The sequence below is a fragment of the Thalia democratica genome, unplaced genomic scaffold (assembly GCF_965202585.1).
Source record: "Thalia democratica unplaced genomic scaffold, ktThaDemo2.hap1.1 HAP1_SCAFFOLD_1126, whole genome shotgun sequence".
Taxonomy (NCBI): Eukaryota; Metazoa; Chordata; class Thaliacea; order Salpida; family Salpidae; genus Thalia; species Thalia democratica.
In genome coordinates this window covers 22579-36442 of record NW_028140039.1, presented here as the reverse complement: position 1 = coordinate 36442, position 13864 = coordinate 22579, and the positions used below count along the sequence as shown (strand labels likewise).

The following is a 13864-nucleotide window of genomic DNA, read 5'->3' as shown; positions in this document are numbered from 1 at the left end:
TTCTTTGATAACTTAAATAACTCTTTCAACCAAATATTTTAAAACTAATAACATTTTAGTTTGTACAAAACTCACAATTATTTCAATGTCAGAATCGGAACCTTGGTAATTTGGCTTTTTGAAAGGAGCCCAGTTGCCCTGTATAAATAAAATATTATACAACGTTTATGTAAAACTATTTCAATAATTTATTATTAATAACTCTTAGCAGTAAAATATAAAGCTCGTTTAAAAATGCAAATCAAGTTTAAAAATGATAATAAATATTTAAAAATCATAATAAACAATTTTAAGTAATGTTATAATTTAAAAAAACTATAACTGCAAAACACATTATAAAATAATTGTAACAAAAACTTTAATTTATAAAAAAGTAATGTGTAAAACAGGCAATGTTCTACATCATTGTTTTCATCATAACAATGACACAACATATATAAAAAAGTTTGATAATCATTACATTACATTGTTGTGCATTTAATGACTGCACATAATTTTCTTAAGTTTTAATAAACTGGCTTTGGTCTTAACAAACCGTATAAAAAAATTAAAATTCAAACAATAAAATTAACTTATGGAAATTACTAACCTTTTTGGTAGTGGATTTTGCTGCTTTTGCACTGGTTTTCTTTGGAACACTAATAAAAAATTTACAATATAAAATAACTGCTAAATAATTACAAAAATTTTTGATTTTGTTGGTAAAAATTCTGAACGTTAAGTTCTTTAGTGTAATGCAACGTGTAACAAAATATTTTGTTCAATCCTTATACTTAAATACATATATATAAGTGTTTTTAAATCACATTTTTAAACATCATAAACAATTTAGTAAAAAAAGCAGTAGACCCATTTATCAAAAATGAAAAGTATACAACAACTAGCTTTTTTTTGCAAACTTTTGTACAAACAACAAAAAAAATCTCGAAGTAGCACAAATCAATAAAAGCTGCTAAACGGCATGAATTAGCAAAGAGGATGGATTTGAAAAGTTGATTAAAAAGTTGATTAATGAACTCTCTTTCCCCTGCGTGATTCTAAAACTTCGACATATGGTTTCAAGATGAATTGCGACTTTTTACCAAGATTTTTTATTAACTTTGCTTTTTTATTAAAAATTAAAGATTTAAAACACAAAGGGAACTATCAAGGTGTTGTTTGTCTTTTACTTGGTTTTTTAAAATAAAAAATACTATTTTGTAAAACATTTTAGAAGATACTGCAGCAATGGTTATGCTGGATATATTTATACTCAACTATGTCTTAAAATTTATACGTTTGTAGTTTTGTTAAAAATAGTTATTTGCTTTTGTAAACAAATTAAGAAAACTAATAGTATCATTTTTTGATCATACTAACATTAATTGAAGTTATTTAACAACCAGCATTTATGTGTTTACCATAAGTATGAACTCACCTTTTGTTTTGTAGTTTAGTTTCAGAACGTCTTCTCTTCGGCGCTACTTGTTCCAAATCCTCCTTGGACTTGGTTTGCAGACCTGAATTATTTAAATAACTGTTTGTTAAAATATTTCACACACAATTGCAGTTAGATAAGTATTACACATGATTGTAGACTTGATGAATAGAACTTAACCTGAATGATTTAAATTTCACACACAAACAATTGCAGTTCAATAAGTATTATACATGAGTGTAGACTTGATGAATAGAACTTAACCTGAATGATTTAATACAATAATACACAAATAAATAAGTGTTACATATCATTGTCTACTGAGACTAATTCAAAAAAGTAATGTGAATATTTCAGGCATTTAAAAGATGTTTTGCTTTGTTTACAATGTAAAAACTTATCTTGACATTTTATATATATATCACAATAAATTACTCAACAATTGTTTTTAAATCACAAAACTGTTATTAAATATTTTTATAAATGAATTAAAACTCACTTGGTTCAGACTTGCTCTCCTTTGAGCGCGTTTCTCTGCAAAAAAAATACTATTTAATTATTTAATTACTTATTTAATATTATTTACTCATTTAACTTTTACTTAATCATACTGATTTTCTCAGTAAATTATATTTAACTTCAATACACTCTAATTCGCATAATCCATTTTGTATAAACTTTTAAAATATTCCTACAACTTTATGGAATAAACTCAAACTTTTTTTTTTGGTAAATTAAACTTGAAAATGAAAATGCATAATTATATGCACATTTTTTTTTTGATTTTGTTTTGCAATTTTTTTCTTGTGAACTTAACTTTAATAAGCATAAAACTACATTTGAACTACTTTATTTTTTTTTATTTACTTACCTGTAGTTGACTTTAGTTCGCTGCCTTAAAGTTCTAGTCCTGAAAAACGTTTTATCACAATTTTAGTTTATTTTACTAAAGTAAATTATATTAAAAATATATTATGGATTATAAATGTAATTTATGACTATACTATACTATATACTACATATCTATGTACTATAAACTATGTTTATAAGTAGGTGGTGTAAAAATTTTATTTTAAACTATTTTGTTTTAAACTAAAATTAAAATGTTTCTGACCAAATGTATGTAGTAAATTATATTTTGCAAATTTATTTAAGTCAACTGAATAAAGAAGATTTTTTGACCATATAGGCAAAAAAGCGTACAACTGAAAAATTTCTAATCATCACCAGAATAATATTTCTATTTAAAGTAAGTTTCTTTTTTTTAACATTTTAATATTTATTATCAACAACTTATTTTAAGTATCTATTATGTAACACAACATAACCTTATATAGTAGTAAAGAAAGTATTTGGAATGTTGTAAAAATCATTTTCTCACAGTTACAATTTAATAACATAAACAACAGTGATATTTTATCAAAGTAAAGTATTATTAATTTGTTAAAAATAACCAAATTACGTTTCCATTAATAAACGGTCTGATCATAATTAGATATTTTAATAATTAAGACAGTTACAAATTAATTGGCCTTACTAATTTTTTTAATGACATAATTTTTAAATTAAATTTAATTTTCAATAATCTAGAAACAGGAAGTTAAAAATTACTTTTAACTATTGACATTTGATTGATCAACAAAAATCTTAAACAAAAAATCTACAACAACAAAGATTTGGATTTACCAACATTATTACTAAATAACTACTTAAAGTTTGATGTCTCAGACCAAAGTTTAACTTCACATTTCAAATTTAAACTTTTTCAATATGAAAATATTAACATTTCTATGCCAAAAAACATTTCCTGTAAGTTTAAAAATTAAAATTTAATTTTAATCTTAAGGTTTATCTTACCCATTTTTAAGTTTATTTTATCAAAATTTCAAAAAGTCAAACATACATCTGTAACTTAATGTTAAACCTTTAAAAGTAACACCTCAACCTGTTGTAATAAATTTATTTCAAACTACTTTAGGTAAAGAAAATACTTAAGATGAACATACTGATTGAATAAAAACTAACTTTAACCTTGCAACTTTTAAACAATTATACAATTTTTTTAGTATTTTAGTTTTTTATACAAAAGCAGTTTATCTTCTTATTGATAACTACACAACTGTAAAACCTACAACTAATTTAATTTATTCACTTGATTATTTATTAAACTCTATTTAATAAATTCAAACAAACGTAGGTTTATCTTGTGATCTAAACTACACAACTGTAAAACCTTATAATTGATTTTATTTATTCACTTAGTTGTTTATCAAACTCTATTTAAAAAATTCAAACAAACGTAGTTTTATCTCGCGATGTAGCTTCCTGTTGGAAACTTTAAATTAGTAGAGTAAAAAACTACTTGTTAAAACATTCAAGAAAAATTCTCAAAATTTTATGACAAACTCAAACGAACGTAGTTTTATCCTCCTGTTGTTGTTGTTGTTTTCCCACTCCACTGACAGACGAACCTTGAGTAGAATGAGAAGAGCTGCTCGCGTGGCGCTTGGACATATAAGTTTGTATGAGACAAAACACTTTCAACTATATATATGGACACACAGTTCTGTTTCGGCTTTAAAATTAAATTAGTATACAGTTTTACAACCTGCAAAACAAACATAGCTTTTGAAGTTCACTAAAGGTTGGCAAGAAGATACATTTACAAAGTTTATTTACACAAAACTAATAGACAAATAACTAAAAACTATTAGTGTTCAATCTGCAAATTGAATATTTAAGTTTACTTATGTTTGGCAAGTAAATTTTTGTGTGCAAAATTTATTTGCATAATATTAAATACAAATAGCTAAAACTATTACTTAGTCCAGGATTGCCACTCATTTTTTTTTTTAATTTTCCAGGTTTTCAGAATTTCCTCCAGGATTTTAAAATTACACATTTTCAAGTCTATTTTTAGCTTATAGTTAAGTTTAAGGTAAAAACCGTGAAAAAAAAGACACTGAGAACCTACTTTATATGTGTTATTTAATAAAAAAACTTTGATGACAACAAAACATTTTAAACTATATGATAGGTTTTTTATGTCAAACCAAAGTTTTACTACTTAACATGAAAAAATTGTTAAAAACTCTAGGTTTTTTCAGGTTTTTTGTCAAAATTTCTCAAATTCCAGATTTTTTTTCCTAGATTGTCAAATTCCAGGTTAAGTAAAGTGGCAACCCTGTTAGTTCTACTCCCTATATAATGTATAAGCAAAAGACTGAGTTATATCAAGTTAGCTTGAGTTGGCTTGAGTTAAGAAAAAGAAAAAAGAAAAAATTATTGTTAACACAGTGTAAATATTTAAAACTAAAAAAATAATAGCAAAATACAATTTTTAAGAAAAAAAAATATTAAGTCAAAAAAATAGCCCAAAAACCTCATACTAGCAAGAGTTGTCCTGAAAAAGTGCAACACTTAGCACAACTAATTTAATAAGATGAAACAAAGTCATAACTACAATCCAGATTGTAGCAGTGAATAAGTTAAATTCAATCTATAGATGTATCTAAGTTGAGTTTTATAATACAGGGGTGGGTAACCTGCTGCCTGCAAAACTTTTTCAGCTTAAACAATTTATGAAAAAGAATTCAAGTTAAGCTATTTTATAACAAAGATTTTGAATCTGTTCTTTGTTTTTCAGCACACATTAGTGCTAGTTTAGAATTTGTTTCATTAAACTTTGGTTTTAGCAAGCTATCCACAACAAAAACTGTTTGTATTAGTACTAATTAACAGTAGAAATCCAATTTGTTATTGAAGTGTATAGATAAGAACAGTTTTGAACATACTTAAGTTTTTTATAATTGTAATTTTTTTCAACTTTTTAAGTATGGATGTTTGTGAAACAAGTTTGTATACAGATTTACTTAAAATCGTTATAAGCTTGATAAGCAGTAGCTTCATAAATATAAATCAATCTAAAAAATCAATAAAAAACTAAAATTTTAAAAGACATGTAAATTGTTTTTACTATTTGCACAAACTTTTTTCTTAAGTATTTATTCTAAGATAACATAGTTTAATTTATTTATAAAACTATATACTTTATATCATGCAAAAAAAAAACTTTGACCGAAATTGTAGTGAAATATAATACAACTCTTATTGGAAAACAGTTAGAGATCAGTTTTGAATAAGAATCTTATTGTTGGCAAAGTAAATCCACAGTGCAGATATATGGTTATGAAAATTTGTAATTGAACTGTTAAAACTTTATATTAAACCAAAATTTTATGTCAATCCAAACAAAAAATATGACCTCACAAAAGAAAATTAGCTTTTTTTAGACATATATTTTATTTTAAGCAAATTTTGTAGAATTCTGAAAGTTTGTAACCTATATATTTTTTTACATCATATGTATTGTAAGTATATGGACAAATAGTTATTTTTATAAAAGTCTTTAATCAACCATATACAACTATCTTTATAAAACAATGTAAAGTAATTATGTCAAAATTAAGGTTCTTGTTCTTAAAACTGACATCTGAAATAAAACAATGTAAAGTAATTATGTCAAAATTAAGGTTCTTGTTCTTAAAACTGACATCTGAAATAAAACTCTTTGTAATATACTAATTGAATGTTTCACTTGCATGCATAAAAACTGTGTAACTCACAGATTATTCAAAAGAGTTCTAATTTATCTACAAGTTTTTGAGTGTCAAAGTGTCAAAACTAAAAGTTATGTTCATATTGAAAATTATATAAAGTATGAGTTGTAGAACAAAAAAAAATCAAAATGGGCACAGAATTTATCAGTGTTCACATATATTTTGCTAGTTTATTTTTAAAACTATCTATTGAAAACCTTTAAAAACTTAAAAAATATTGCACAATATTAAGTTCAGAAAAATATAGTGATAGTTTTTGTACATAAATAATACTTACCAAATTTACTAGGCGCATATTTTAAAAATTTAAAGAGCAAATAATGGATAAAGCAAACTAGGGGGTAACTTATAAACTATAAAATTTTATTTAGGTCTATTAGCTAAAAATGTTTAAAATGTTAATCTGGAATATGTAGTCATGTTTAGTGCATAGTACGTGACATGTTAATTAGTCATCTACATAACTTTATTATACAATTGGTGAGCTTCAAATTGAAAATGGATAAAAACATCATTTTTAATAGTTAAATTTATTTAAATCTTTTAACATAAATTTTCCATATTTTTTTTCTTACTTAGAACTTGTAATGAATGATGGTTTAAAACTGGTTAATCATACATGTATAAAGTTAAGTTTTTGGATTAAAAAAGTTAATTTAACTTGGTTGCCACTATTATAGTCAAAAAACTGTAAATGACTAAAAACTGCCTCGAGTAATCTTAAACTATCTTGAGTCATTATGAGTTTTTCAAATCTTTAAAAAGATATGTTTTAACATCAAGTTTTAAAAGTCAAGTTGTTTAACAAAAATGGTTATAATAGAACAAAATATTGAAACTAAATCTACTAAACCTCATACAAATTTTGGAACAAAATAGGTTCTGAGATTTTTCAAAAATCATTTAAACTATTCTGATTTTTTTATTATAATAAAACAAAACTGTTTTAAGTCATCCTGAGATTTTTAAAAATTCAAAATATTCTGAGTAACCTCAAGTATGTGGCAGTCTTGGTATATATATATTTTAGTTTAACTATTTTAGTGTTATGTAATTCTTTTCAGCTCACACAATTATTGAAAACATTTGCCTAAACAGTTACAGGTACCTAGGATGATGTTGCACCAATAACAAGCTGAAATTATATTGTATTTGATGTCTTTTTCAACCATAATTTTGGGGCTAAAAATCAATTTTCAAAACCTAATATGTTTAATCTAAAAAGATACTTTGTTTAAAACAGATATATAAATCAATAGCAAGAATTAAATTTTATTTATCATGTATTATAATATTCAAAAGATTTTGTTTTAGATTATCCTAATCAATATAAATCATTGTAATGGTATAATTGCTTTATATTGTAAAATAAAAGCAAATAAAAATTTATATTTTATTTGTTTATGATAAATAAGTTATATGTTATTTATGTATTTAATTAGTATAAAATTTTAGTCTAAAATTATGGTAAAAAAAGACATCAAATACAATATAATTTCAGCTTGATATTGGTGCAACATCATCTTAAGTAATTACCTAAAACTGTTTCGGCAAACATATCGATAATTATGTGAGCTGAAAAGAATAATAAAACACTAAATTTGTTAAATCTAATAAAATATATATTTATACTAGGATTGTCACACACTCAGGATTGGTAACATTAGTTTTGATTTTTAAAACTTTTATGAAAAAATAAGTTGTACTAAAAGGTATATTTCAGCAGACCACAAACTCTATTTTCATTGCTTAACTTAATTTAATTTTTAATACAAAAATTATTTTTCTACTGAAAGAAAGGTATTTTAAATGACAATGGTATAAATGAATAATAGTAAGAAAAATTTATTTGCAAAAAACAATTAAGTTTTTTCTTTGACGTTTTAATTATGCTTTGATGCATGGTATGCCAACTTAAATCACCTAATAAATTTAAATTATGTTGAAGTTTAAGTCAATCTAGAAAAGAATATAAAAACTTTAACATAAACACCAGGGTACTTTGTAAAAAATTCCATTTGTTACCTTTTGTATAAGGAGAAAATACTAATGATGTAATACATCAGGGCAAATATTTTTTAATATTTTAATTAAATCACTGTAATACTAGTAATATATATTCTCACAATCTTATTTCTATAAAAATAAAATGTAGTTTAAAATAAGAAAATATATTTTGCCAAACTTTTAATTGTTATTTTTTTACTTCTAAGATTTTTCATATTTTATGCTCTAAGTTTTTGAATTTTACAAAAAAATGATAATTTTATTACTTTCAATTATGATCTTCATTTATTTTACAAAAATATGTAGTATCTTATAAAAATAATTTAAGTTTGTCAGAGTATTTTTTAGCTACAAGAAATATTAAAATGGGTTTTAATTTGTTTATATAATGTTTATTTAATGGGGGGTCTTACTTGTTTTTTAACAAGTTGGTCACATTTTGTATATCTTATCTCAACTACCAGATAATTTTTACAGTCTAATTTTATAGTATTTTCCAATTATTAATAACAAAAGAAAAACAAGTATTATAAACAAACAAAACACATATAATAATAAACGAAAAAAAATGTATTTAAAACCAACATTTCAAATATTTATCAGAACCAAACAATGACACTTTAGGTATCTTTTTGAATAACTGAAGTTTTTTTTCGCAAACTTTAATTATCTCATTCAACTTTAACTTAAATTGCCTAAAATTATCTTATAAAATAACTTACTTCTACTATAAGATAAGGAATTATGTCTAGATTTACATATTATTTTTGTTTAAATTCACTGTTAATGATAGTTAAAAACTTAAGGTTTTAAAAACCTATTACAGATGTATTTAAATATCCACTACAATATAAAATGCTTAAATTTCTTTTAATATTTGTCATTCTTTGCACAAAAACATGACTGGAACAAAAAGTAACTCTAGTTTAATTAATCAAGCCTGAACAAATAAGAAAAATTAGTAAATGTGAAAAAAACTACTTGAAAAAATTACTGTTATTAAAGCTTTGATGTGTGTAAAAAACACAAATCACATAATGACTTACCTTAAAAGTCATAAAACCTAGACTACATAAATTTTATGAAAAAAAAAGCTAGCTGGAATTTTGCAAAAAAAAAAACAATATTCCTTTCCTGAGTAAGCTTATAGATTTCTTGTTAAATTACAGTTCTGGTTAAAAACCAAAACCTTTATCATAACGAAAGTTACTGAAAATGTACAGTACATATATAAGTACTAATTTTATAATTACTACTGAAGACCACTATGTTAATATAATTTAAAAATTTAAGTTGACCCATTTAGTAACTATGACAAAATGTAAAAACAAACAGATTTTTTGTGGGATCTACTTAGAGTTTAAATAATAAAACATTATAATCATCAACAGGACATATAAAAATTTTCATGCTATGTCAGGGTTGCCACTGGTTTTTGGCAAAATTTCTTCCAGGCTTTAAAAAATACTTTTTTTTAGGTTATTTTTAATTATAATGAAGTTTAAAGTAAAAAAAATATATTGAATAGTATAATGGCATTGAAAAAATACTGTTCAGCTACTTTAAATCTATTTTCTAATAAAAATAAAATTGATCATTACAAAAAATTTTCATCTATGTGGTAGATTTTTTTTGTTGTAACAAAATTTTACTACTTATATCTATTTTAAGTCTTAGGTTTTCCAGTTTTTTCTCTCAAACCCAAGATTTTTTAGGCTAAATTGACAAATTCCAGGTTTTTCCACGATTCCAGGTTCTGTGGCAACCATTTATATGGGCAGTAAATTTAAAAATAATGTTCTTAGCTTAAATAAAATTGTTACTTATTGCTTTATTATGGAAAGAGCATACTAAATTGCTAAAAAAGGTATTTGAGTACAAATAGATCTCTTCCAAAGTTTTCAAATAACTGTTGTCCAAAAAAGGTGTAGTCTTTAAATAATAACTGAAGCGCAAATTAACTATTTATTTATAACCAGGATTCAGTGGGGAAAAATAAAAAAGCTCTTAATTGGTCTTATAATTACAACTTATCATTAATAAAATGTTTTGAGAAAATTTAATAAATGCAATAAGGAACATTTCCAGGAAATTTGAGGTAAACTAATTTAAATATGTAAATGGATGAATATAGATGCTTAACATTTCATGAAAATCAGCTATTAAAAATAATAAAATATATTAGTAACATTTTACAAAACTTACTGTACTTCAATTATAAATTAATTTTGTAATAATCTGTGAAGGCACCTTATAGTTATTTAAAAAAACTTTCTTTATTTAACGATATGTTTCTTTTTGATTAACTATGTATTTTTTGAACTTATATTTATGAAACAAATTATATAGAATAACAGTTTACAAAACTTAGTTTAACAAAACTTAAATATAAAAACTGAAATTGATAACAATCATAAGGGGACAATGACTAGTAAAGGGGCAGGCAAAAAAGTAAATCAGTAATTTGTTTGTAAAAGAGGGACTGATTTATATATTAAATGAGTTGAGGTCCTGGTTTAAATATTATAAAACTATTATTAATGATTAATTTTTATCAGTGTTTTAACTATGTCAATCATCTATATATATATATTTTAAAAATTCTTGGTCACATGTCATTTGAAGGACACTCAAAAAATTAAAATTATAACATTGAAAAACATGAAGCTCAAATTCCCAACTGAAAGTTCACAAGCACTACAACTACAAATTAAACTGAAAAATAAAAAAAGTATTATAAAATTTCAAATGTTAACACTGACCATTGTCTGTTAAAAGCTTCCAGAAAATATATACTTTATACCTTATCAATAGATATGAAATAATTTATTAGGTAGGTGAAAAAATAATTACATTATCAAGCAGAATCCTGAAAATTTTTCAGCTTGGTTATTTTATTTTGTTTATTAAATTTCATTTCAATTACTTACATTATAAGTTATCATCATTTTATTTCACTAAAAACTGATCATAGCATTTCAATCACTAACGTTTTATAACCATGACATTTCTGTTATAGCATTTTTAACTTTTTAAATAGGATTTGGACTAAAAGTAAATCTTTTTATGTCCAAGGTATAATAAGCTAAACTTGTTGAATTTTGTAAAAATTGTACTTTAACTTACATTAATTAAGTTGTCTCTTATACTTTGAAATAGCATAATTTTAATGTATTTAAATATACTCTAAGTTCCAAGCTAAGTAAGGTATCTACATATAATCAACTTGTTTTATGTTTTTATTCATTATTTTTAGATACTGATGTTATTTCAATTAGTAATAAACCACAACATTACAATAGTGACATTTCAACATTTGTTTTTAATTACCATTTTGACAACTTGACTGACATAAAAAATATCAATGTTGTACTCAAATAAAATTAAAATAAAACAACATTTAATATTGGTTTGACATTTTTTGACAAAAAATTAAATTTTCTTTACAGTAATGCTGTGGTCAATAAAATGTTAATATGTAGTTGAAGTGGCCTGCTTTGGTGATAACATAAGAATGATAACTTTAATCGTTTGAAAATACAAAAAACCAATAAATTAAAACTTAAAAAAATGTGTAACTTAAGTCATGAGCACCTGAAAACATCCAATAGATATCAAATAATCATCAAATTATGACACAATTCCCTGACTTAATTACATTTTTTCTTACATTTTTTAACATTTTTCTTCTAGGGATACCATTATGAAATACAGGGTTGCCAATCGTTTTTTCAAAATTTTTTTCAAGTTTTCCAAATTTCTTCAAGGTTTTTTCTTCCAGGTTTTAAAAAGTACACATTTTTGGGTCTATTTTTAGTTTTAAGTTAATTTCTATTTAAGAAACTGTGTTAAATAGTATAAAAATATTTAAAAAATACTGTTAAGTTACTTTAAATGTGTTTTTTAATAAAAAAAACTTTTGATAATGATAAAATATCTTAATTATATGATAAATTTTTTGTGTCAAATCAAAATTTTACAACTGAAAATGTTAAAATTATTATTATTCCAGGTTTTTTCAGGTTTTTTGATCAAAATTCAAGTATTTCCAGGCTTTTTTCAAAAATTTCTCAAATTCCAGGCTTTTCCAGGTTATTTTGGGCCTAAATTGTCAAATTCCAGGTTTTTCAAGGTAAAATGGCAACCTGTCCCTAGAATAAAAGTTTTTAAAGATCGTGATATGAAAATAAAAAGAAAAGTTAATGGTGCAGTCAGGGCATTCTGTCACAAATTGATCAAATTTTGGATACAGTTGGTTACTTTTCTGATGCACTCCTGAAAAGCTAGAAGAAATCTGCTTAACAACCCAAGATTTACCACAAAAAAACTTAAAATTCATTAATACTTTGTATGTAAACTTTTTGAAGTATAAATAAATAATTTCATCAATGTTTTTTTGTATACAAGTCAACAACTGGGTTTCAACTAGAGAGTTTTCAAAGTATCATTAGTAGCCTCAAGCCACACTTTTAACTTTTATTTTTAACTTAAAAACACTAAAGTATTAATTTATAAGATTTTTAAAGTTTCATGACCAAGATAAAACTTGATTAGGAAAAATGTAAAGACTGTAAAACTTATCTTATGATTCATTTCATTCTTTTTTAAATATTATTATTTAACAGTGTATAATAAATAACTTTTACTTTTCTACGCTTATTATTTTTAACATGTAAAACATTTTATTTTTAAATTAAGCTACAATGTATCTATTATGAAAAAACTATTTTAATAATTTATGAGATTTTGGCAGTAAATTGTTTTTGATGATGTAAGTTTAAGGTAAATTTGTGAATGTTACACAACATTTAATGAGATAATAAAAAAACAAAATTTCAGTGGCTTACCATTTGCTGAAATTATTGTAGCTCCATGTAGATGTTAAAAATATATTGATGAAAACTGAACCCAAATATATTGGAGATATTCAAGGTTCTACATTTAAAAAAATTCAAAAATGTATTGGTTCTAAAAGTGTTACTAAATAAATTTAAGAACAATCTTTTTTAGTTTAACTATAAAATTATTCGTTTCGATCTTTACTTTTAAAGTTATGTACTTAAAAACCACTCTTTTTTTTTGGTCCATAAATTTTGATTTTGAAACGGAATTAACTAGTATTTTACAATAACGAGACATACGTACTTACATTATAAAAACAGCTAGCTCCCTATTTCAGACCACATTAAAAAAACTATTTAATTATTAAGATACTATAAGCTACATATTTTTTATTTTTAATTGTAATACAACAAAGTAAAAAGAAGATTATGATAGACGTAAAAATAACAAAAAGACTAAGAAAAAAAAATAACTTTCTATATTTAAATAAAAAATAGGTTAAAACTATATGCAATCGTAAATGAAGTTTAACCAAAAACGAATTTTTTTTTTGTTCTGTTATGATGCTATTTTATATACTGTACTGTATGTAATTATGTGTATAATAAAAAAATTACATATTCGATCTAAAACTTCTCAATCATGTATTAATGAATAGTGATACATAACAAACATATCGATTTTAATAAAAAACACTAAAAGTAGTATTTTTTTTAAATAAACCATTTTTTCTAAAACTTAAAAATCTAAAACAGCTTAAGTCTTCAATTTTGTTGTTAAACGTAATTACAAAAACATTTTCAAAGAACTAAGTAATTTGAAATGTTATTCGTTCAACAACAAAACTAAAAGTTTTAATCAAGCATTATAACCACATTTTCAGATATTTTGTTTTATTATAAAAAATAAATAAAAATAAACTTATTTTTCATTAATTTTTTATTTGTTTAGTAAAACAAGTTCATTTAAACTATTCAAG

At 23.5% G+C, this 13864-nt stretch overlaps 1 protein-coding gene across 1 annotated transcript; it reads right to left on the bottom strand.

Moving 5' to 3' along the window:
• Positions 1-75: 75 nt before the first annotated feature.
• On the bottom strand, positions 76-3934 carry LOC145847833 (uncharacterized; the record flags this gene model as incomplete). Its single annotated transcript, XM_082953736.1, has 6 exons — positions 3834-3934; positions 2289-2327; positions 1917-1951; positions 1418-1499; positions 590-638; positions 76-138 (listed from the first exon to the last, which is right to left on the bottom strand). Coding segments are annotated over exons 1-6 (366 nt in total), but the record flags the coding sequence as incomplete, so codon positions are not given.
• Positions 3935-13864: the final 9930 nt, after the last annotated feature.